This window comes from Pelecanus crispus, chromosome 2, assembly GCF_030463565.1.
Source record: "Pelecanus crispus isolate bPelCri1 chromosome 2, bPelCri1.pri, whole genome shotgun sequence".
Classification (NCBI taxonomy): Eukaryota; Metazoa; Chordata; class Aves; order Pelecaniformes; family Pelecanidae; genus Pelecanus; species Pelecanus crispus.
The window spans coordinates 23353682-23379613 of NC_134644.1; the positions used below are offsets into that span (position 1 = coordinate 23353682).

At 39.7% G+C, this 25932-nt stretch overlaps 1 protein-coding gene across 2 annotated transcripts in view; it reads right to left on the reverse strand.

The window, feature by feature from the left end:
• Nucleotides 1–25932, reverse strand: part of LOC104024262 (macrophage mannose receptor 1) — a 65870-nt gene that overhangs the window by 26347 nt on the left and 13591 nt on the right. For both annotated transcript variants that reach the window (XM_075704576.1, XM_075704575.1), the window contains exons 6-12: nucleotides 23541–23687; nucleotides 16321–16503; nucleotides 11013–11170; nucleotides 5009–5122; nucleotides 2931–3046; nucleotides 1435–1583; nucleotides 202–401 (exon numbers count right to left, since the gene is read on the reverse strand). In XM_075704576.1, coding sequence (XP_075560691.1) covers nucleotides 202–401; nucleotides 1435–1583; nucleotides 2931–3046; nucleotides 5009–5122; nucleotides 11013–11170; nucleotides 16321–16503; nucleotides 23541–23687 — 1067 coding nt within the window. The remainder of the gene's footprint in view (nucleotides 1–201; nucleotides 402–1434; nucleotides 1584–2930; nucleotides 3047–5008; nucleotides 5123–11012; nucleotides 11171–16320; nucleotides 16504–23540; nucleotides 23688–25932) is intronic.

The following is a 25932-nucleotide window of genomic DNA, read 5'->3' on the forward strand; positions in this document are numbered from 1 at the left end:
TCAGAAGATCAGACCTGAAGATTGAACTTTAACGGAATAAACAAAACCATGAGCATTTCAATAGAAGGGAACAAGACCTCTACATATAATCTGTAAATAAGCTTATGAAACAGTAAGACATATGTATACCAATTTTTATTGCATGTATGTGCAGCAAATAGAAACTACCTTAATGCAGAAATAAGTGACATACATACTTACTTTGAAACAGAAGCTAATACGATTGTTTGAGTCCCAACCTTCTGGACACTGGGGAATAGGAGTTGTTGTAGGAACAGGTGGAAGTGTCACTCCCTCTGCCCACACTTTGCATAGGAACTTTGCCTTTTCTTCACATTTTATTACATCCCATAATCCACCTGCAATTCCAGTCCTCATGGCAACACAGCCCGGCTTTCTTCCTGGTTGTAAACAGGAATGCACAAAAGCAACAGTTATGAGAATTTAGAAAACTTCATATTATATCCTGATGGATATTATGTCTTTGTACGGAGTCAAAAATGTTTCTAATGTTACAGTGGGTCCAGAGGAGGGCCACAAAAATCATCAGAGGGCTGGAACACCTCTCTTATGAGGAAACGCTGAGAGAGTTGGGGTTGTTCAGCCTGGAGAAGAGAAGGCTCCAGGGACACCTTATCACAACCTTTCAATATATAAAGGGAGCTTATAAGAAAGATGGAGATAGCCTTAAGACATAGCCTTACCACTCCACCTGACACATTCAAATCAGCATTTAGACACTGAAATTAAAGAAAATCAGAGGATCTCCTGAAAAGCAAATGCAACACACCAGAACTTTAAAGGCTGATGACCATCTCCTTTCTGATGTGACCACATCAGACATGAAATGACATCCCATCCCCATAATTTTATTAGAACAGAAAAAAATAGCAATGTTGTCATCAAAAAACTTAGTAAATAAAGAAATTGCAATTAATCTAGAAAAGATACTAACTAAAAAAAGTTTAAACACAAATCTTCCCTTGGCCCTCTTGTCCTTTCCTACAATCCCATTTTCTCTAAAACCAGAGATGTTTCATGCATGCTGTGATCTCACACACCTCAGAACATGCAGTGAGCAAGTGTACTATGAGATATGGCTGAATAGGCAGGACCTGCAAGCAAGGTGCAGTATGCCTGCAAAGATTGCTCTTACAGAGTAGTACAGACACAGACCTTCCCAGCACAGATGCAAATCAGAAACCTGACCCCAATTTAAAGTTTCTTCCCAAGTTCATGTTAAAAACACATGTCAGCAACTAAGCAGGAAGTTAGCAACAGCACTGCATGCTTGAGAAAACAGACAGGTATATTTAAGAGCAATTAGTCATTATACCATCAAGCGAGGACTAAGGAATGATGTAAAAAAAATCAAGTAGTGAGCAATATATTTTTGGGCACTGGACTCCTTAAACGGTACAGAGCCATACCTACCAGGCATTTCAGAATTCCAGTGTGTAAATAAGACAGATTCGCCATTAGCCCACTTGAATGTTCCCTTTTCTTCTACATCCGAAAGTCCAATCCAAAAGTACCTTTCTGTTCTCAGCCCAACCAAGCTAGTCAGATAGGCTTGTTCGTATCTGTTCAAAAGAACACAACCATTAAATTAATACTGTTAAATTTATGTTTAAAAGTTCTAAAAGCCTTGTTATTTTCTCAGAATTACTGGTGTACCTTCTTGAAAGTGTAGCTTGGATGGATTTACTTGAACAAAGCATGTAACAAAACATTACATAATAGATATTTTGTAAGCTTGAATATCAGAGTATTCTGCCTTCTCTCTAGATGTCCAGTAAAGAAAGTGACATAACCACAGACTGACATGATATTGGTGGGAAAGAAGAAACCTGACATGACTTGTGTGTTATACTACTGTATTTTTTGAGAGTTTCTAGTACCCTTGCATTTTAATGTCTTGTTGTTTCAGGCAAATCCAAAACTGGAAAAGGAATCTCAGCATTATTGAAGAAATATACAAAAGTAGGGGCTAGAGTAGCATGATACTAAATTATCAAGCTAAGTAACACTGCAAATCAGATCCAATAATCATGCAGGAAAAGCTACATTTGGGAAACAAACCTATGTAGAGGTAAAGCCTGTCATAGTTCATTATGGTGTTTAAGCAAACAGCTCTTAAGAAATCAAAGCAAATATAAGAAGTCTCCCCTTAACAAGGTATAGTCTGAAGATGATGTTAATGTTAAACCATTTTTATGACAGCTGCAGTGCTACCCACGTTTAGAGAACTACCATTCATGACAGCTAGAGCTTTCACACTAGAACATATCTATTTAGATTGTATAGAAAAAAATAAGAGAAACTGTAAAGCATCGAGTCAACTGCAAGCGAAATAAGCTTTGTTTCTTAACACTAACTTTAATTTTCCCAATATTCCATATTCAGTAATGTGCACCAGTTGTTCAGAAATTTAGCACACACTGAACCCTGGCGGAATTGTGATGGATTTTCAGGTACCAAGCACTTCTATCATCATTTGGTTTCTTATTTAAATCTTTTAAAAGTAGCTCAATTCTGAGAAGACCAGATAGGTGAAAATGATATCCTCTTGCTCATTTGAACTACCTTTTGAAAGGAATTTAGAGCCATATCTCTTCATTTAATAATCAAAACTGGATTCTGCATCCTCAAGCCACTACAATTAAGAAAATAGAAAACTCAATTCTACTTTTTTCCTTGACATAAACATCTATATCAATAGTGATTTATAGCCATCACCTATTTTTACTATAAACTGAATTCCTGGATTTGAATACACATGTAAACACTGTGAGGAGTTCTGTATCTACAGATAGGTGTTCCTCTCAAGCAAGATTTTTGTACAGATCAGAATCTTTATTTTGATATTCAGATGACACTAGAAGTTAAATCCTCATGTGATCCCCTCATGCAAGTAGACTTTTACATACCTGTCTTCAATAGTTGCTAAAAAGGCCCGATGCCTTCCACAGGTTTGATTTGCTTGAGAAAATGATACAAATGTATTTCCAATGAAGTAACAATAAAAACCATGTCTTTTCCAACCCTGTCAAAATAAAAATTAAGTGATCGCATATGTTGCAGCTTTTCTAAACTTCTTTTTTTTTTAAAAAAAAAAAAGAAAACAAAACAAAACTGATTTATGCCACTGCCAGCTAACCATTAGACAAAGGAACAACTGAACTTAAAAAGCCAGACTGGAAACAGGCAGGATCAGAGCTTTTAAAAATTTTGTTTCATAAAACAATTCTTCAAATATAATGAATTTTTAATCAGTGCATTCCACTTATGAAGGCATGAGAGGCTCTGCTGTGCAATTTTAGTGCTCGGTATAGGATTATAACTAGCACATAGGCATCATGCAATCATGAGAATGGTCTTGAGAAGAAAATTTCAGCTTGGCTTTTCAGAAAGGGAATGACACCTCAAACAAGTTTGTTTATTATTAACTAATATTAACACTCTCTTCTAAGGTTTTGTCATTCAAATGTCACTAAATCAGGAATATGCTTACAGAGGAAGAGTTTGCTGTGACCAGCCACAATTCACACAAATTTCCTTCTGATGGTTTTCAATTTTTCACCTATGAGAGACTTTTTTCTATGAGCATGCACTTAGTTTTCTAGGCAACGATAACACCAATAATTATTAGGAACCCTTTATCTTCTCCAACAGTTGATTATTTGTAAGGTTTCCAGGTACTCTTTTACAAATACTGGGAATAAATGTCAAAGGCTTCCTCTGCAGCTGTGTAAAGCTGACTTGGGGAAAAAAGGCAATTTCTTCGTGGAAGACAAAAACCCAGTAAGATTCCCTATGAGATAACTGTCCTGGTTTCGGCTGGGATAGAGTTAATTTTCTTCCTAGTAGCAGGCATAGTGCTGTGTTTTGGATTTAGTAGGAGAAGAATGTTGATAACACACTGATGTTTTAGTTGTTGCTAAGTACTGCTTATGCTAGTCAAGGACTTTTCAGCTTCCCATGCTCTGCCAGGTGCACAAGAAACTGGGAGGGGGCACAGCCAGAATAGTTGATCCAAACTGGCCAAAGGGCTATTCCATACCATATGACATCATGCTCAGTATATAAACTGGGGGGGGTTGGCCAGGGGGCAGCAATCACTGCTTGGGAACTGTCTGGGTATTGGTCGTCGGGTGGTGAGCAATTGCATTGTGCATCACTTGCTTTGTATATTATTATTATTATTATTATTATTATTATTATTATTATTATTATTATTATTATTATTATTATATTTACTATTATCATTACTCTTTTACTTTATTTCAATTATTAAACTGTTCTTATCTCAACCTAGGAGTGTTTCTCACTCTCACTCCTCCGATTCTCTCCCCCATCCCACCAGGGCAGGGGGAGTGAGCGAGCGGCTGCGTGGTGCTTAGGTGCTGGCTGGGGCTAAACCACGACAATAACAAATTACAGTCAGTTTTTAGCAATTACTGAGTGTTATGTCACCAGAAGGTGAGCATTACCAAATAAACAATAGATTCACTGGCAGTTCAGAAGGAGCACAATGGATTCATTTTTCTCAGGCACTCATAATAAATTCTGCAAAGTAGAGAGCAGTGCTAGAGACCACATCAAAGCCATGAGAATAGCATGTAGACAAGCACACTCTTCCTGCTGTGAATAAGTTTGAAGAAAATTGTAGGCAAAGCTGAGGAGCAACTGCTGGTACAGGCAAATTCCTTAGGAAAGCCTGAATGCCAATCAAGGAAAAATGGCCTGCTGCAGGGTCTACAGGTTTGAGGTTTGGTTTAAGCTCTGGAACAAGAAAAGGAGCATCAAGAGCCAAATGACAGTCAGAACCTAGATTCATTCTTATGTATCACATATCGCATCTGCCGTAGAAATGAGAAAGCCAGCTGTTCTGATGATGACAACACAGAACCCATTTTTCCTGTTTTATCTGTCATCTAGGTGGCATTTTGTACTTTTAATCATTCCTAGTAGCCTATTCAGCTCAGACAGCTTTTTCTTCACTTACTCGCTGGCAGCCCATGTCAATAGTTTCCTCTTCTATAGGAGCTTCTGACATGGGTTTCCTTTTACAGATGTAGCCAATTTTCTTTTCACAAGAATGGTCTGCCCAAAATCCATCCTGAACATAAGAAGAGAACAACACAGTCAAGTGGGATTTAGTCTTCAAAAAAGGTGCTATATGCTTTTAAGTATTTAATCACTTTTTTCTAGCTTTAAAAAAAGCAAAACCTACATCTAACTTCAGTACTTAATTCCAACCTCATTCCAACCTCACTTCTACTGGGGCTGATTCACCACTGACTTACACCTTCTTTGATTATTTATCCTTCTGTAAAAACAAACCCTTGAAGGCGATAGCAATACAGCATCTTTACAAAGACTACTGATTTAATAAGCATGCAGGAGGAAAGGGAGATGTCATCTCTCCCCACAGAAATCGAGTTGCAACAGAAAAAAAACCAGAAGACTACATTCCTTTGTTAATACTTATCTAGAACTTTGAAGATGCAAAAAGTTCCTTGTCGCAGTTAGAATTAACATTGCAACTCATATTCTCAGATTCTCAGAAGGAACAATGACATTCAGTAGGAGCTGTACTGAAAGTAAGAAACCTTACATCATGTTTCCGGTTTGGTTCAACAGATGAACTAAGGTACTGGGAGAGGAAGATAAACCCCTGTGCAAAGCACTCTTTCATCTGTGCCTTAAAGACTCCACTTTTGTAAAAGGAAAATCATAGCAGTTAGTGGCAATTTCTTCTTTTTTTCCTTCTTTTTTTTTTCCTTCCCTCCCCTCCCCCCCCAAATGTAAAATAACCATCATGGTAATACACAGTTCATTGTGCAACAACATGCAAAGTCCCCAAGAGCCTCAACAAACCCTGCTTCCAGCAAAAGCTCTCCCAAAGCTCAACATTATTGCCTACAACAATGAAGAACCCTAGGATGTTCAGCTGGTGCTTGTGTCTTCTCTGTCCTATGCTGACTGCAAGGCAAGTCCATTGGTGGCTGTCTCCTCATCTCCTACCATTTCTTTCTAAGTCTCACTAGGCTGGTAGGCACTACAGATAACTACCCAAAACTCTGACATTCTCAGCCTGGACGAAATCAGCACAACTTTCACTACCTTTAGACTTCTTCAAAACAGGAAAACTTACTCTGAAGCTCTGGGTATCTAGTTGCAGGAAGATCCTTTGCCATCTTCCCATAACTGTGTCTTCACTGGAAAATTAATGCAGTAATTTCTAGGGACTTCTTACCATGCCTTATGAGCTGCCTTTTGCAAATATCTCCTACTTCCTCATTAACTAAACCCAAACACTTCCTTTAAAAAGAAGGTGGTGTCATAGACAAGGGCAGGTTTTTTCCATAAAAATAAATGATGGATTCAGATGACTTCAACCAAGGAGTGAACAACCCCAAATAATCTGCAATGGAACTATATATGTACTTAGGTAGACAACCCTCAGCAAAAACCAGGGAAAGTCAAATTATAATTATGCTTTGTTTGGTCAGTCAGTGGCTGATCCCAGGAGATACTGGGCTAGTATAACTTCCTGGAATCTGAAGTTACTTTTCCTACTAAGATCAACTATGTAATAGATATGTCTTTTGAAAGAGTTCAGAAGAACCCACCATAAATTTAGCTTTCCACACAAAAGCCACATATATGAAAAGTCTGTTTATAGCTAAAATGTGTTTAATCTATAGGTGTCACAGCAGAAATTACTGACTTTTGAACCCAAGGGAAAGCCTGGTCTGATGGCAAGCATCAAGCTCTTAAAATTCAGTCTTGAAACGAATATTTACCAGTTTGTCTTACTACTTGGTATAGAAAGCAAAAGAGTATTCCCATCAAAAAGAATGGTAGAAAAACTAAAGCATAGCATATGTCAACAGCTACCCTTTCAAAATGTTAAACTGGACAAATGGTAGCTTCTTTGAATCGTACCAAATTTGTATCACATTAATTTGCATCACTGCCCAAAAGGTACAGAGTCAAATTAAAATGAAAAGTAAAAACAATGTAATGAAGGAGGAGCTCAAACAAAACCACATCTACAACCACCAAATTCAATGAAAAATAGGCAAAAATCATAGCACAATGAACAACCATGTTATAAATAGAAGTCCGTTTGATAGATTGGTGCTTCCTTTTTTTCATTATCCTTGAGGGCTAATATCTGCTGCTACATATATGAGCCGCAGAGAGACCAGCCACACTTCTATAACAGTTCGCACTCTGAGAATCAAAGAAATATTTAGTTGGAAGACCTCAAAACATCCTCTATTTCAATCCCTCAAAGTGAGAGAGGAAGTAATTTATTTCAAATATCACTGCTGGCTCCCAGCAAACCTGTTCTTAACCACACAAAAAAACCCACCTTAAGTAGCCCTGCTTTTTTACTAAAAAAACAATTGGAAAAATTGATTGCAACCTCTGTAACAAGCTGTGTATACTTGAAGACTTTTAATCTTTTTCAGATTTCTCTTTTACAGATCAAACCCCCTTTATTTCTTCAGCCAAAACCTACATCATGCTTTCTGCATTGCTTTCAAGCACTGATACAAGTGAGAGGACGACAGCTCCTCTAAAGCAGCAGAATGGAACAGTAGGCTGCCACTTTTATTTATAGCTACAGCCATAAATATCTCTATCTATAGCTGTTGGAATTAAAAGGGCCTCTGGGGCTTAGGTACAAGTCTCAATACATATTCAGTGCTGGAGAACCCCAAGATCCTTCTGTACTGACACTGTGTTAGATGAAGGACGAGAAGGCTTGGTCTAGCAGAGGATGGCGTCTTCTGCTTCCTCCCTTCCCAAAGTCAAGGCCCAGCAGCATGAACAGATATTTTCAGCTGGTTCTTGACCATAGTATTAAGCATGCCAGCCTACCATCAGAAACTGTACTTCTGAGCGATGATCATGGGTTATCTGGCTGCACTGAATGCTGCCACTTTCAGCATGGCACACATGACATGACCGGTGAGTCCAAATCTTAATGCTTTAAGACCCTGGCCATTGAATTAATTTTATTTTAATACCCAACCAAATGTTACGTCCCTTTTATAATCTTAGGTCATCCTCTATCAACAGATCTGCCTAGACACATACAAACAATCACATGCCACTGCATATAGCTGTAACCACTCTCACCTCCTTGTAATTGAACTCCTTGTGTGTTCCAGTGGTTCAGTCTGGAAATATAATTCAGGACTTTACTGATCATACAAAGTGAGGGTGAGAACATAAATAGGAATGACTCCTATTTTTCCATCCATTTCCTTATCCAGTAGGCTTCAATGAATGGCCACATGGAGGGGGGGAAAACATTAGGTAGACCAGCAGTGGTTCTTTCAGGGCTTGGCATTGCAGAGTGGCATGAATTTAGTCCAGACCTTGCTGTTCCTGCCCTGCACCAGAGGGTACTGCTAGGTCTAGTTGCAATCTCTCCCTGCTTCACCTTTCCCCTATAGTCTTACGGAATTAACCAGATGTGCCTTTCCTCTAATCTTGCAACAGAAACTGAGGTAGCTGTCTCTTTCCTAGAGAAATGCAACAGGTGCTAGAATTCAAACTATCACAAGAAGTGATTTGCTTAGATTTGCAGAAAATTAGAATCTAGTGGATCTCGGCTTCTGTACACCAATAGGGATTTTTAACCTGAATCCACGTTCCCCAAAATTCTGTAACACTTGACTTCACCAGACAATGCCATCCAGATCGTCAGAGAGCCACAAAACAAATTCTGCCCCTTGCTGTTTTTTCTTGAAACTCTTGGTTTGAAGGCACTCAAGTCATTCTGATAAAAATCATGGCTTTACCAATGCATTTAAGCTGCCCTATATGTTCCAAAAGACTGTAAAAAAAGATAAATTAAAAAAAGATCACATCAAGGAACTACGAATATCAAGAGTGATCTTAGTACTTCTTTTAAAGTACTAGTCAAATTATGAAACGCTTGTCAGCCCCTAACCTCTGCTAATACTTTCTGCACAAATACTTCCATGTACAATACCATAAAACCCCAAAGTTCACACCAACAGATGAAGGTAGCTAAAGGGCACAGGAAGATGAGCAAAACCTCAACTATGTGTTCTTTGCAACTCACCATCCACGTGCACCAAGGCCAGCTACCTTGCAAACCTCCTGTTCCTGAGCAAGTTCTCCAACCTTGATCAGTATAAAAGTCCTTGAAGCTACTGCCATTTGCAACCTCAATTGACTGACTCTCACATTTGAGCATTCAGCTTCCTTCCACTGTCTGACCCTATAATTCTGTAAGTTAGACAAAACATCTACTACATCCTCGACCAGCACTGGCATAGCCACTGCACAGACAATGGAGCACAAAAATCCTCAGGCCCTTAAAAATCTGTTTGATTACCATGTGTACCATGGCCTGGTTGCCATGGAAGAAATATACATTTACTCTCTTCTCACCAGAGCATGTCCACTAACACAATGCAGAAGAATTTTTAAAGGATTATAATCTTACCCATGCTCCTGACCAGTGCAAAACTCTTCACTAAAATACACATCAAATTTTAACCTTCCAGACACATCTGACTGCACATGAAGTTCCTTCTCCCTGCTGAATTCATACAGCAATGAAACTATTGATCTGAACTTTGGCCCAGCCAGAGAACACCTCCACAAACACACATAGCTCTGCTCAGTTTGGGGAGATTAATATGCTGTAACCTACACAGGCTTTCCTCTTCCATAGATACTACTGCGGTTTTGCTCCCCCAAAGATGCTGTTCTAGTTCTCTTCCTCATTCCTTCCTGGAACTGATGATGTGGTCCCTTTTTCACCTTCTTCTAGTGCCGCACCTACTAACTCCTCTATGTCCCCTACAGCTTCCTCCTGCTGCAGAGCTGGCTCAGCCCTCTCCCACTGCACTCAATCTCAATTTCTGAACTTGAGTGTGCACCAGACTGATGGAGACACATGAACCAGCTGGATGCATACATGCCACTGTTGCTGTTGATCATGGCACCTAAGTGAAGCAAGTTAGAAAACTAGGCCTATTGGGGCTTGAGTGCAGGCTTGGTCTATGAGGCAAGCTCTGTATATTGTTCAGGCCAGTTGGGAAAAAAATTTTAGTTCTCCTCTTCAACTTATAAGCGCGCTCAAGTTTTAATTTTGCAAAATAAGAAAATGCCTTTGGTATGGGTAAATAGTTTTTTTCCTCCTGATAAAGTAGGTAAACCCTAAAGGAGGTGATAAGTTTAATATTTTTAATAATCACAAAGAGGAAAAATACCATTTTTCAACATCACACACAGACTAACTTTTATACCAGGTATTATCTCAGTTCCTGTAGTACACCTAGGTCATCGATCATTACCATATTCCAAAAGGCAGCCTTTTCAAAGCAGCCTTTTAATTGTAGATATACATTCACTCAGTAAAGGTTTCCACTAATGCGATTGCTAACCACTTCTCTCAGAGCTCTTCATGTGCAGTGCAGATACAAGCATAACATATAATCCACCTAGACCCGAGATTTATAAGTTTACCTAGAAAAAGAAAATGAAGGCTTCTATTTTCTTCTAAAGATAGTATTTCTCTCTAACATCATTAAAAGTTGCTAGTGCAATTTTTTTAAGGTAGCTGTATATCCCATATCCAGTCAAAGCAGAAAAAATCCAAACATATCAAAAATGTCTTTGTAGTTTCCTGAAGTTCATGTGTTTCACAGTGTAAGTAAAAGTTTCTTCAAAAAAGCCCACATGCACAAACTGAAATCCAGAAATCCAGATCTTGGGAGGCAGTTGCCTTCAAGGAAAGCCACCACTTGCCTGCTTCTCAGGGAAGACAACAAAAACAACTTTCTGGCAATCTTGAACAGGGATCCTTCCTCAAAAAGTAACACCTACAGGACTCTAAAATAGGCTGCTTCAAACAGTAATACCCCCTACTTTTGTGCTCCTGCATAGAAAAAAGCCCAAATGATAAATGAAATGCTAAGATAATTAAGTCAATAGCTACATGACTTTACCTTTCCCTTCATAACAACACAGTCCTCTTGCCTGTTGTTTGCATGAGTGGGCTCTCCACGAAGCCATTTGGTGTAGGTGACAGGTGTCCCATCGCTCCATTCAAAATACATCTGAACCTTGAGGTCATTCAAGCCAATCCACAGCTCATCAGCTGGCTCTAAAACATATGATTAACAAGGTTGATAACAGTCCTTTTGTATGATGTAAAACTTTTATCTTCATGGAACAGAAAATAATTTATTCTCAGGAAGTTTAAAGGGCAATCACAGGAAATTAAGGCTCCCTGTTTCATAAAGAGGGCAGACTGTTCCTCATATATCCACTCCAGTCATCAGGAAAGGCCACTCACTCTAGTGGCAATACAGTAGGAGTCTTTAACTTTGCGTAAAACAGCCAAAATATTCTCTCTATTGAATTAGGTTGCAATACAACTAGGTTCATTCTTTTTTTCCAGCTCAAAACTCTTGTAACAAGATATGAATACACACCTAAATAAAATGTTACCTCTCCTTTTCCTCCTACCTTTAGTACAGTGAAGAAAGAAGTTACCTCTTTTTTAATGCTCAGACACCCAGTGTTGTCTTTTAGAGCTGGCAACAAGAGTACTTGCAAGTTTTTCCATTACATGTGTTCCTATATTTTGGTTTATTTCAGAGCAAAACAAAATTCATGTAGTAGTTGGGCTTTTTTCAGTTTACAGTTAATGGTGTTAACTGCTGGTTTTTGGCTGGAAGGAAAGTGCACGACTGATTAAGGATGTTACTTTACAGCAGCTGTTTCTTAGAGGTTTATTTGTCTGTGCTTAAAATCCTCCACTCTAACACATTGTTACTATAATGTTTATACCTAGTTTTGTTCTGAATAAACTATATGAATAAGGAGGATTAAGAATCTGGGCATTTATAATCAGTCTGAACTCCATCATCATCAAAGGGTGTTCCTCTCTAGAACTGACTTTATGACTTTCTGCAATGGGAATTTTTTTTTTTTAATTATTATTTAATTATTTATTTATAGCCTGTCATCCAGCCTATACTAAAGGCAGCAGGTGTTTCCTTTTGTCCACAGCACTATGACTCAGATCACACTGACCAGCTACGTGCACAGTCCCTTCCTTAGATAGCAGTCTTTCCAAGCAGAGTATGAACTACTTGGTTGCTGCAACTTACTTATTATGAGTATTTTTCACGAATGATAGGGAGATTACTTTTTAACAGTTTTTTCCACCAATTATGACCTTGCACTTCCAAAACCCATCTACAGCACTCAGAGGCTTTTCCTGTTCAGTTTATTATAGTTCTTCCTCTAACATCCTCTATGCAGACTGACCACAGTCAACCTGACAATGAAATCACCCATGGAAACTAAAAATGGGATTGTGAGCCCACCCAAAAAGACATCAGCTGTGGGAGTGGGTCTCTCAATGGAACTGGAACTGTTTCTTTTCTGTTGCTGCTGTCACTAGCAAAAGAAGTGCCTGTAAGACAGGCACTTGTAAAGCCTTCAACACAGTCCCCCACAACATACTTCTCTCTAAATTGGGACGATACGGATTTCATAGAATCATAGAATCATAGAATGCTTTGGGTTGGAAGGGACATTGAGAGATCATCTAGCCCAACCCCACTGCAGTGAGCAGGGACTGAACCCGTGACCTTGGCATTATTAGCACCATGCTCTAACCAACTGAGATAAATTTGATGGGTGGACTGTTCAGTGGATAAGGAATTGGTTGGATGGTCACATCCAGAGGGCAGTGGTAAATGGCTCAACGTGACCAGTGACAAGTGGTGTCCCTCAGGGGTCCGTACTGGGACCAGTGCTGTTTAATATCTTCATCAATGACATAGACAGTGGGATTGAGTGCACCCTCAGCAAGTTTGCAGATGACACCAAGCTGAGTGGTGCAGTTGACATGCCAGAAGGATGAGATGTCATCCAAAGGGATGTGGACAAGCTGGAGAGGTGGGCCCATGCAAACCTCATGAGGTTCAACAAGGCCAAGTGCAAGGTTCTGCACCTGGATTGGGGCAACCCCCAATATCAATACAGGCTGGGGAATGAAGGGATTGAGAGCAGCCCTGCCGAGAAGGACTTGGGGGTACTGGTGGATGAAAAGCTGGACATGAGCCGACGATGGGCACTTGTAGCCCAGAAGGGCTGTATCCTGGGCTGCATCAAAAGAAGCGTGGCCAGCAGGTCGAGGGAGGTGATTCTGCCCCTCCAGTCCACTGTCATGACACCTCACCTAGAGTACTGCGTCCAGCTCTGGAGCTCTCAGCCCAAGAAGGACGTGGACCTGTTGGAGTGGGTCCAGAAGAGGGCCACCAAAATGATCAGAGGGCTGGAGCACCTCTCCTACAAGGACAGGCTGAGAGAGCTGGGATTGTTCAGCCTGGAGAAGAGAAGGCTCCAGGGAGACCTTATTGTGGCCTTTCAGTACTTAAAGGGGGCCTATAGGAAGGATGGGGACAATCTTTTTAGCAAGGCCTGTTGTGACAGGACAAGGAGTAATGGTTTTAAACTAAAGGAGGATAGATTTAGACTGGATATAAGGAAGAAATTTTTTAGAATGAGGGTGGTGAAGCACTGGCACAGGTTGCCCAGAGAGGTAGTGGAAACCCCATCCCTAGAAACATTCAGGGTCAGGTTGGACGGGGCTCTGAGCAACCTGATCTGGTTAAAGCTGTCCCTGCTCACTGCAGGGGGGTTGGGCTAGATGACCTCTAAAGGTCCCTTCCAACCCAAAGCATTCTATGATTCTATGATTCTATTATAAGACAGTTAAAAGTCATTGCCCCCAAGGCAATCCGTTCTGATTAACACATTTCAGATGGAGGTTTTCCTAGATACCCCCACAACTTAAAGCTCTCCTGTGACATTTTCTCCCATCTGCTAGTTACAGGAACATGGAGGCTTCCCATTTTCACCAACCAAGCTGCTGCAAAAATCACCCTCCCAGCCTGTCACTTTAATGGAGTCAGCTCGCTCTCCTTTCTCTTTCCCTCCCTTGTCTCTCCCATCTTTATTATACCTAAGTATGATCAGCCATCATCATTCATCCATACTGTCCTTACTATCTCTCCCCCAATAAGAAGGGCTCAGATTCACAGGACATCAGGCTCCATTTTCAAACAGGCACCTTTACCTCTTCTTCCAGACTGCTCTTCATGTTGAGAAGTCCCCCAACATCACATCTCAGTACCCTCCTTTAAACTCTCCTCTGCTACCAAAATTGAAACCTGTTCCAATTCCACTGCTCATCATGTTCTCATTCCCTCCTTAGCTACTGCCATCCATGCTCTCTAATTTCTTTTTTGTTTAGTTATCTGTTAAAATCTTTCTGTCTGTGTTTATTGAGCACCTAGCACAGCAGAGGCCTCATCCATGGCCAGAGCTCCTACTGTGGTGGGCTCACACCATGGTAATACAAGCAATAAACAGCATTCTTTAACAAAATTGTTACATCAAAGTCATCTAAATAAGCCATGCAAATCAGAAATGACTAAGAGACATTTCTGGCTCTGTGAAGCCTCTTCCTACATAACATTTTCTCCTCTGAAGAAGAAATACTGTCATAGAGTTTTGCAATCATCTCTAAAGCTGGATGACTGAATACCAAGATTTTTTTTCCCCAGCCACTTGTAAATAAGCTGTTTCATGCTCTCTCAGACATGCACTGGGCAATGTTTGTGCCATATCACATGCTGGACTTCTGTGTAAACATCCAGAATGCACTTCTTTTTTCTTATGCATGTTCCTCTCTAAAGTTCTCCTTTGTGGGTGATGCCAACAAAAGCTCGGCTGCTATAATATTCATCTCATTGTACCCCTTCTTCCTTTGTTTTATCATGGGACTGTGAATTGTTTGGCACAAAGACAGACTTTTGTTCTGTACAGCACTTGCTGCAGCGGAGTTCTGATGCTGACAAGATTTTCTAGGCACTGCAATACACGGTGTTCTCATTTCAGTGGTGAACAAGGGTAATCTGATACTGTCATAAACTGCCTTAAAACACTTCTTTAGTTGTTCCAATTTTACTCCTCTGAAAAGAACACTTTCAAAATAGTCTGTTGCAGTGAATGTGCCATATGTGACAAGCAGGTTTCCTTCAGGACTATTTGCCTTTCAGAAACATTCACTTTTACAAAAACAGTGCAGTGCAGTCAGTTCAGGAAAGGTCTTTGGAGAAGGCATTAAACTATGAAATAATCTAATTCCAAGGAGTAAGGTGAAAATACAGCCAGCTTCCTTTAGAGCCTAACTTCTTTCAAATGTCCTAATGTTTCATCAAGAGGTCCCATCTTTCCTAAAAATCTCCTCTGAAATAGTAGAAGTTTCATGTTGTTCATGAAAGAACAATTCACTCTTTCAGGAATGAGAGGACAAGCACAAGTTGCCATGGAGTTGGCTAGGATACAAAACTACAGCGTATCAGCTATTTTATGATTGCCTCTCTGAGATTGCTGATACACAGCAGCTCAAAGCAGCTTACTGCCCTTTCAGTGAAGGATAAACTAACTCATGCTTGCCTGGCACTAAAAGCACACACAGGATCAGTTACTGCAAAGAAGCATACATAGGTGTGAATATACTCCCATCGAAAAGCAGTTAACTGATCCAACATGCAAAATCAGGTTCATGTAAAGCAATAGCAACCACAGAATTGCCTCAGTGTCAGCATGGTTGCATGTCCCCTAATCAACACACAGCATCTGTAGCCTAACTTGCCTTGTAACAATTCGAGTGCATGCTCAGAAACCAAGCACCTAAGTACTGTATTTAATATGGGGCACATCTGAATCCACATACTGGGACAGACAGCTTCTTTTTTCAGAAGAAACACTAGCAGCGTGACTTGAAAAATAAGGACATGGCAGTGCTGGTAATAGGACCCAGATCTTCCCAAACTGTCTTTCACCAACAGACTTTGCTTCCCCTCATCTATCTTTGCAGACCAATAGTAAAAATCCTTCCAGCTTCTGAAAAGGTTGAAAATTATTTTAATCTGTATAAAAGAAGGTAGAAGCAGACCTGAAGAAGTAGGAGTTTGGGGTTGATACAATTCACAACATTCACCACAGCTTTTCTGTGAAGGTATAGTTTGTTTGGGTTTTGTGTTCTTATTGTGGTTTTTTTTCTTCCAAAGATTTTTTTAAATTTAAAATTTAACTCCTTCTACACCCTGTGATCAGGACAATTATTTTTTTTAACAGTCTCCTCCTTGTATTAATACGTAAGACATATTCGAAACTCTTTATTTTCTTAGTATAAATATATACACGTTATTGTAAAAAAATACTCACGGTACCCAAGCTGAGAAATAACAAAGCTGTACTCTTCAACATTATGGATGCTCGCCAGATCCCCATCCTCTTTCCTGCAAGATGTTAAGGCATCTTTCCATATCTTGGGGTCCCTGTGAATTATGTAACAGTGACCAGCATATGACATCCATTGATCAGGACATCTAATAGGCACATTAGTCTCTGAAAAGAAAAATTACCATGAAGAGTTTCAGAATTCTATTCTTAACTAAAGACTGAAAATCACATAAGGGCAGATTTAACAAACAAATTAATTATATATTTTCTTCATGAAGAACAGCAGAGCTGAAAAATATGTACAGGGATAATAGTCTGCATGCATGATTAACAGTTGAAACTTCCAGATTTTTTTTAAAGAACACTACAGTTGCAAACAAGTGCTTGCGTCTTGTGAAAAGACAGAATTAAAATTACCATAAAACGCAGTTTTGACTTTTGTATGCATACATACATACTAAAAGGTAAGGTCTGCAGAGCTGTGCTTTGTCTTTTTTCTCCACTCGTGTCAGCATTTCTCTTACTCCTCCCTGCTGTATGTATAGCTAGCTATATGTTGAGAACCTCGGCTTACAAAACATATTTATGAGGGTAATTTTTTTCCCCAAACATCAGTCATTTCATGGATTAGCCTCATTTGCTAGACTAGCAAAGAAAAAATAACTGGTTCTACAGGATCACAAGAGAACCCAAATAAGAATACTGCTTTTAGGAATCCGTATTAAAAGCTTCATTGAGAAAATTATGCTGTCAAGTAAATGATTTACGCTTAAAACTTGCTTTTAAAAGTTCAACAGAACAGTACCAGAGTACTGCCAACAACCACACTGCTGTTCAGCAAACAATTCAGCCTTGGGAGGAGTGCCACCCAAACATATAATAAACAGAATATTGCTGTTGTAGAAACAGATTATAAATCTTGCAGCACTTTATTTATAATCAGCAGATGGGTTTAGCAAACACCAATATAGAGAGTAGAACAAGGACAGCAGGTTTGCAGAAATTCTGTTGGCAAAAAAAAGCTTGTGTATGTCAGGGAAGAAGAAGCACCATGTTTGTGTATGACTGTGGGATATATTCCGTGGAAATATTTAAGTAGGCATCCAAAGTCATGACCAGTCAGGCCCAGGTTGCAAGCACATATCCTGTTTCAACTGGAATACACTGATGATTATTAGTAGGTATGTAGTGTCACAACACAGATTCCTAGCACAGCTATAAACATAGTCTGCTATTTGCAGACCTGCCTTTAAAAAGTGCTGGCATGTTCTCACAAAGTTTACGTAAACTGGACTTTGTCACCCCAGGACAAGGGGCTCAGTGCTTGGTCAGAACTCTGTTAATCCTGCCACAAGAGAGGAAGAACTGGAATAGAGACTGGGGGAACCCCGGAAAAACAAACTGAATGTACGTGGTAGTGTTGGGAGAAACGAGAGAGGACAAACGTGGCAAATGCCAAATGCTGTTGTAGAGGTTACTCTGATGCTTCAGACAGCTACCTAATTTGTCATATGTCTGGTCTCAGCTCTGAGCATATGCATTTTACACTGCTTTGCTATAACAGTAAGAGAATTGTTTTGAAATTGTTTAGAAATTGCAAACTTGTTTGCAAACAGAGAAGGACTTGTGGGTGATGCGATGGTTGGAGGCTGTCTTGGGCATAGCAATCACAAAATGAAAGTTTTCGATTCTTGGGGAAGTGAGGAGGAGGTCAGCAGAACTGCCACCTTGGACTTCTAGAGGGCAGACTTTGGCCTGTTCAGGAGACTGGTTGACAGAGTCCCTTCGGAGGCAGTCCCAAAGGGCAAAGGAGTCCAGGAAGGCTGGACATTCTTCAAGAAGGAAATCTTAAATATGCAGGAGCAGGCTGTCCCCATGTGCCAAAAGATGAGCTGGCAGGGAAGAAGACCAGCCTGGCTGAACAGAGAGCTTTGGCTGGAACTCAGGAAAAGAAAAAAAAAGAGAGTTTATGGCCTTTGGCAGAAGGGGCAGGCAACTCAGGGGGACTACAAGGATGTCGTGAGGTTATGCAGGGAGAAAATTAGAAGGGCCAAAGGCCAACTAGAACTTAATCTGGCTACTGCCATAAAAGACAAAAAAAAAAAAAGTTTCTATAAATACGTTAGCAACAAAGGGGGGCTCAGGAGAATCTCCATCCTTTATTGGATGTGGGGGGAAACAGTGACAAAGGATGAGGAAAAGGCTGAGGTACTAATGCCTTCTTTGCCTCAGTCTTTAATAGTGAGACCAGTTGTTGTCTGGGTACCCAGCCCGCTGAGCTGGAAGAAAGGGACAGGGAGCAGAATGAAACCCCCATAATCCAAGGGGAAATGGTTAGCATCTTGCTACACCACTCAGACACACACAAGTCTATGGGGCTGGATGGGATCCACCCAAGGGGACTGAGGGAGCTGGTGGAAGTGCTCACCAAGACACTTTCAGTCCTTTATCAGCAGTCCTGGCTAACTGGGGAGGTCCCGGTTGACTGGAGGTTAGCAAATGTGATGTCCATCTACAGGACGGGCCGGAAGGAGGATCCAGGGAACTACAGGCCTGTCAGTCTGACCTCGGTGCCGGGGAAGGCTGTGGAGCAGATCCTCTTGAGTGCCACCACACAGCATGTACAGGACAACCAGGCAATCAGGCCCAGTCAGCTTGGGTTTATGAAAGGCAGGTCCTGCTTGACTAACCTGATCTCCTTCTATGACAAGGTGACCCACTTAGTGGATGCAGGAAAGGCTGTGGATGTTGTCTACCTACACTTCAGTGAAGCCTTTGACACCATTTCCCACAGCATTCTCCTGGAGAAACCAGCTGCTCATGGCTTGGATGGGCGTACTCTTCGCTGGGTAAAAAACTGGCTGGATGGCCAGGCCCAAAGAGTTGTGATGAATGGAGTTAAATCCAGTTGGCGATCGGTCACAAGTGGTGTTCCCCAGGGTTCAGTATTAGGGCCAGTTCTGTTTAATACCTTTATCAATGATCTGGACAAGGGGATTGAGTGCACCCTCAGTAAGTTTGCAGGTGACACCAAATTGGGTGGGAATGTCGATCTGCTCGAGGGTAGGAAGGCCCTGCAGAGGGACCTGGACAGGCTGGATTGATGGGCCGAGGCCAATTGGATGAGGTTCAACAAGGCCAAGTGCCGGGTCCTGCACTTGTGTCACAACAACCCCAGACAACGCTACAGGCTTGGGGAAGAGTGGCTGGAAAGCTGCCTGGCCAAAAAGGACCTGGGGGTGTTGGTCAACAGCCAGCTGAACATGAGCCAGCAGTGTGCCCAGGTAGCCAAGGCAGCCAACAGCATTCTGGCTTGTATCAGGAATAGTGTGGCCAGCAGGACTAGGGAAGTGATCATTCCCCTGTACTCGGCACTGGTGAGGCCGCACCTGGAATACTGTGTCCAGTTTTGGGCTCCTCACTACAAGAAAGACATTGAGGTGCTGGAGTGTATCCAAAGCAGAGCAACAAAGCCTGGTGAAGGGTCTAGAGCACAAGTCTTATGAGGAGCGGCTGAGGGAACTGGGGTTGTTTAGCCTGGAGAAAAGGAGGCTGAGGGGAGACCTTATCACTCTCTACAGCTACCTGAAAGGAGGTTGTAGCGAGGTGGGTGTCGGTTTCTTCTCCCAAGTAATGAGTGATAGCACAAGAGGAAATGACCTCAAGTTTCGCCAGGGGAGGTTTAGATTGGATATGATAGACCAGCTGGGTTAGCTCAGTTGGTTAGAGTGTGGTGCTAATAACGCCAAGGTCACGGGTTCAATCCCTGCTCACTGCAGGGGGGTTGGGCTAGATGATCTCTCAAGGTCCCTTCCAACCCAAAGCATTCTATGATGAAAAATTTCTTCACCAAAAGGGTTGTCAAGCATCAGAACAGGCTGCCCACAGAAGTGGCTGAGTCCCCATCCCTGCAGGCATTCAAAAGATGTGTAGATGTGATGCTTAGGGACATGGTTTAGTGGTGGACGTGGCAGTGTTAGGTTAATGGTTGGACTTGATGATCTTAAATGTCTTTTCCAACTTAAATTATTCTATCATTCTATGATTCTTTTCTATGAAAAAAAATCTAGGCTTATATACACCTCCAAGACACTTACTGCACCTTTCTGCAAACTGCAAACACTGAACAGAACAGACATCAGCAGTTCAGACGTGGCTACAAAGACAGTCACAAAGGTATTTCTTCCCCACCGAGTCTCTGAGAGTTTCTTTTTCAGACCAAAGGAGACTGTGAGACTATTACTGTAAACACTAAAGCAGCTATGGCAGGGTGGGAGACTCTTTTCGTTGTAAATCCAGTAATGCCAGGAAATTTGTTGCAGGCCACAAAAAAAGGAAAGCAGTTGACAGTCTAGTTTCTTTGGTGCAAGTCTTATTGTATGACATAGCTGGGCATTTCTCAGTAAGGTAAAGTCTTCAGTTCTTCATTTCCAGCACTCAGCAAAAATGAACTCTGTGCTTCCCTATTCTTCTAAAGAAAATACACGACAACACAAAGCCATACAATCTGTTTTGCATCCTAATGGAAACAAATACTACTCCCTGAACTTCATTTAACTTAAGCAAAAGAAGCAATGCAAATTAAAACAAGACAGACGTAACAAAGAAAATCACATTAATGTGTAAAAAATGTTATCCCAAATGTTAAGCTGATGAATTTACTATGGAATCGATAAAGAAACAGAAATGAAGTTTGTAAGCATAGAATGGTTATTCCTCAGAGAGCAAATACTTTTGTAAACTATAAGCTTGGCTTCCTGAAGTCTGAAGGTCTCACAGTGATTGACTTGGGTGTCTAAAAGGGTGAAAGTACTAGCTGAATTTTGTCTCGTGATTTGGGAATTCAAATTTCTCTCTCACACACCCATTCTCTGTGGTCTGATAAGAGAGAGCTCACACAGTAGTCACAACAGTGACACTAAGAGCATTTATTTCCTCTAATCGAATGTTTCATGAAACATTTGGAAACATAATACTTTAAGTTCACTACACTTTGTTGGATTAGGGTGAAACCTATTTTGTCAGTTACTTGTTGGAGGTAGACAGACAGACAGCCTTTCCTTAGAAAATTAAGTTAAACAAGAAGCAAGTTTTGCAGGTGAAATTAACAGGTCCCCATTAATCCACTGCTGTATTACAGGGCAAATGCTTTGAAGCCCTAAGATTCTACGTCACTTAAATGTATACAGTGATGTGGCCCTCTGCTGGAAAAAGCGCTTCTGCTACAAAAAAAAAATTGTACAGCTGTTGCCTTCATGAAAATCTTCATCTGCAACAAAAATAAATATTCTGTAAAGATCTTTCTCTACTTTGTTTTGGATACAAGCATGATTATATTCTGTTGTAAAATGTTCTTCTGCCCCATAGTCCTTGCATACTGCCTTGTTAGACTCAATTGTAACTTCTAAGGTTAAAATTTCAAAGGATTGCCCCTGTGTTTAATGTTAAGTGCACAACTAAGTGCATGTATGAATTCGCGATTAGTTTATTTCTTGACTCAGAAGCCTTAGTCAGGAAAACATCATCTGCCATGAGTTTTCCTTTACATCATTAAAAGCTGAGGGCACTTAACACCTTGCATGATCGCATGCTTATTCCTTTTATGACTTCCCCCCATGGGACATTTTGGAAAACATTTTATTAAGTGAAATACTGCCAAACTCTGGTTAATCTGTCACCATGTTTACTCAGCGATTTCTGTACAATTGAAAACTTTTGTCTCATTTCTGTTCTTCCTCCAAATTACTGGTAAACTGGGGGGAGGGGAGAATCAAGTCTAATGCAAAAGAAAGAAATAGCCATTAGACCCCCCAAACTGAAATGAAATCTAAATAGGGTAGCTGCAATATTGAACTGATAGTATATTTATAGGCATCATTGTTTAAGAACTGATGCATGAAACCTGAAAAGCTGAGCAGTTGCCAATTGAACAATGTACGACAACCTATACAAATTAAACTATTTGGTTATCAGTTGTATACAAATACTGACAAAACCTTACATCTTAATTTAGGAAAGAATTAAAATATGCATTAAAATCCTTCTCAGCTAAGGCAACAAATATGCTTGATTTCAATACGGAGGTATTAATTTAATTAAGTATTAAATATTTATTTCAATATTTAATTAATGAGATACTAGCTCATTTTTGTGGATTCTTTTCTCTTAGCGATAAAGCAAAACAAATTAGGCAGAAGTCTCTGTCCTACGTGGTTTTGACTGGGCTGGTTATATACTGGCAAAAGCAGGAAAAACATTAAAAAAACATGGTTTTTAAGCCAAATGTCAAATACTGAGTTTCCAAAACATCTGGTTTTCCAATAATGCATATTGGAAATCCAGTAATGATTTAGCCTTCTGCTTCTAAAACCTATACAAAATAATGTGAGTGGATTGAGATACCTGCATATCCTGGAAAGAGAAAGAAACTTGGAAAGAACAGCAAGAAGGAGTGATGAAACAAATGAGTAAGTTACAAGGCTTTTATAGTACACAGAGGGATAATAAGGAAACAGGTCTAAATAAAGCTATGAACACTTATCCCTCTTTTGTCTTTCCTACATACATTAGGCAAGTGCCAGAATTACATTTCTTCTGAAAAAAGTCTGTATATATGTAATTTAAGTAATTTCATAAGTTAAATAGTTTAAATATATACAAATAAATAATTGTATATATCTATATGTAAATATGTAGCTATTTATAAAATATAGATATATATAAAAATTATTTCATTCTCTCAAAAGAATTTTTAAAAATTCCTCTAGTCCACTCCCAGCTTGCACTGGCAAACTTACTTTACGTCATAAGTAGTAAAAATGAACGCAAGAAGAAATAGATTAGTTTCACTGAGTACATGGGGCTTTAGATAATTACATCTTTTAAAAAAAAAAATTAAATTATTTCTGGTTTTATTTTATGAACAAAATCTGACATTTCTGCTTGTTTTTGGAAAAGAGAACTCCACCGTTTCTGCAATTTAGAACTCAAAGCTACTGAAGAAAGATTACTATACAGGAAGTAAGGAGGCCAGAACAAAAAGGAAGTACAGTCTGTTCACTTTTACAGGGAATCTTGGTCAAGCCACAGTCTGCAAAGACCTTTGCTTTGTTTTACCATGTGCAATAACAAATACCTATTAGAATTACAGATAAAAACCACTGGTCATTAATCATTTGTTGAGGGTTTTTTACCAAGCGTACCTGTAGGAATAATGAAAGATTCTAAAGTAGCATTTCCTCGTTTACAAATATAGCCAAGTTTCTGATTGCATTCCCGATTCTCCCACTTAGCACCTTTGCCAGGATTTAATGCTGCACAGACTTTTCCAGGTTCTGGAGAAGGATGTCCTTTTTTAAAAAAAAAAAAAAAAAAAACTCAACAAAGTATAAGCACATCATGGTTACTCCCCCATTTATTCACATTCTAATCTGTTCCATGCTTTAATTATAAGATACATTAACATACAGACAATTGTGATTCTCCACAGTCCTTTAGACTGAATCAGGCAGTTCATTCCCTTAAGAGATATGTTTTCACAGCAACCACAAGTTGAGATATTTATCCAGTTCACAATTTAACAGCGTCTTCACAGGTTCAAAGTCTTGATGGAAGGTATTACAGTGCACCTAATTCGTCTGGGTTTTTCCCCTTTCTAAATAAAGAATGTCTAAACTCCAGAGCACAATCTTTAGGTGAAAAAACTCTTCAGTAAGCTAGTCAAATTCTGTACTTAGTACAACAGTGAAGACAGAAAAATAATAAGTAATTATTTCACTAATGTGAACTTCTTGTCCACTTGTCTAAACAATATGGCAATAGCAGGATATTTGGGTATTTTTAGTTGAAGATTAGCATTGACATTAACAGGAACATCTAGAAGAAAAGTAGAACCTGTAGAACAGAACAAATTTCTGCAATAAACCAGATGAACTTTTCAAGACCTGGTCTAATGTGATTAAACTTAACATGGATTTTCTTTCATTTCTGAACACATGTCACTATACTACATAACAGGTGTCAGTACTGCTCAGCAATAAACACCACAAAACAGCATTTTTTAGTGTGCAGGATTGTTCACTGAAAATTTTCCTATATCATTATGATTTCATTACTTTAGATTACAGTTAGTCTTATATTTGCAGTCATGTTATATCTTCTTCCCATAGGAGGAAAAGATATGCTTACTTCAAAAATACAAATTTAAATTGTTTTAATGTACAAAAGAAGTTCAGCTGTTGGCAGTTAGCTCTTCCAAATGCCTAACCAGCATAATTTTAGTTTAAATGTTGATAACTTATTTCCCATGTTTTCCTGTTACTTATTTAGGGCTAGTGAGATGGAAGAATATGAAGCTTCCACAAATTCTATTAACATATACTAGTAGAAAACAGCCAGTTCTTGAAGATCCAGGGTAATGGGGATGAAATAGAGGTAGGCTGACCAAAGTAAAGTCATGAAGGAGATAGCACGAATGTAAAATAGGTTACATGGACTTAAGAGTATTACCTTCGAATTAAATAAAGAAACATAAGGAATTAAAGATAAATGGAGTCCATTTTGGTTACACCAAAACCCAGCTAATTCTTTAAAGGACAACTGAGAGTTTTAACAACCATGAACAGCTCCCCTTGCCACTTTGGCTCCACCTCACAATCAGTTTTCCCCCACTCTTCATTACATGCAGATCCTCATCAGTGCACTTGGATGACAGACCTATAAATACCTTCACAGCAACTTGCAGTTCAGCCCATCTGTTTGCCTTGCGTGCTCGCACCATTGGAGAGCTATTTATGAAGTAGTTCAATTCACTCTTCAAAGCTTACCTACTCAAGAAGTTTGTCCACAGAAAATGTGCTTTTGGCCTTATCTACACAAGGAAGCCACTGGATGATACGATGGAGCATGCATTTATAGTTACTGCAGATTAAATACATGTAACATGCTCAATGAAGATACAGAGGAGTATTTACACTGCATAACTTCAGACATCTACTTTAAATTAGTCTCAAAAGGCTTCCTGAATAGCCAGTGCAAGGAAACAGGGGTCCTGCAAAAAGACACCTTCACATTGGCACTCTGAATAGTAAACTGCAAAAGCACCTCTTCTTCACCATGTATACAGATGGCATAGGAGACCAGCTTTTTAATAATGGCACCGGAGTTCAACATTGCAACTACAGGTGTGAAGTAGCTGGGTTTGCTTTAAAGTAACTAGCCTAACATATTCAGTTTGATATGTGTTACTGCCATGGGTAGGTTAATCCCAATTGAAAATGAAAATCCAATCCAATCCAAGCAAATAACCAAAACAAACTGGAAAGGAAAGGAATTTAAAAAAAAACCCATACATACACTGACCAGTCTAATCTCACAAATGAAGACACCTATAGCATCAGATTTATTCTGTATCCATATAGAAATAAATTAAATTAAGAAGATATGCAAATGAAATGTAAACAGATGACTTTTAAAACTTTCCTCTGGATTTTGAGGCTACCATTTCCATTGTGAATAGTAAATTAAGCCCAGTGTGTATCCCTAGCATAAGGGCCATTACTCACAGTGTTTATAGCCACGGTCACAATCTTTCAA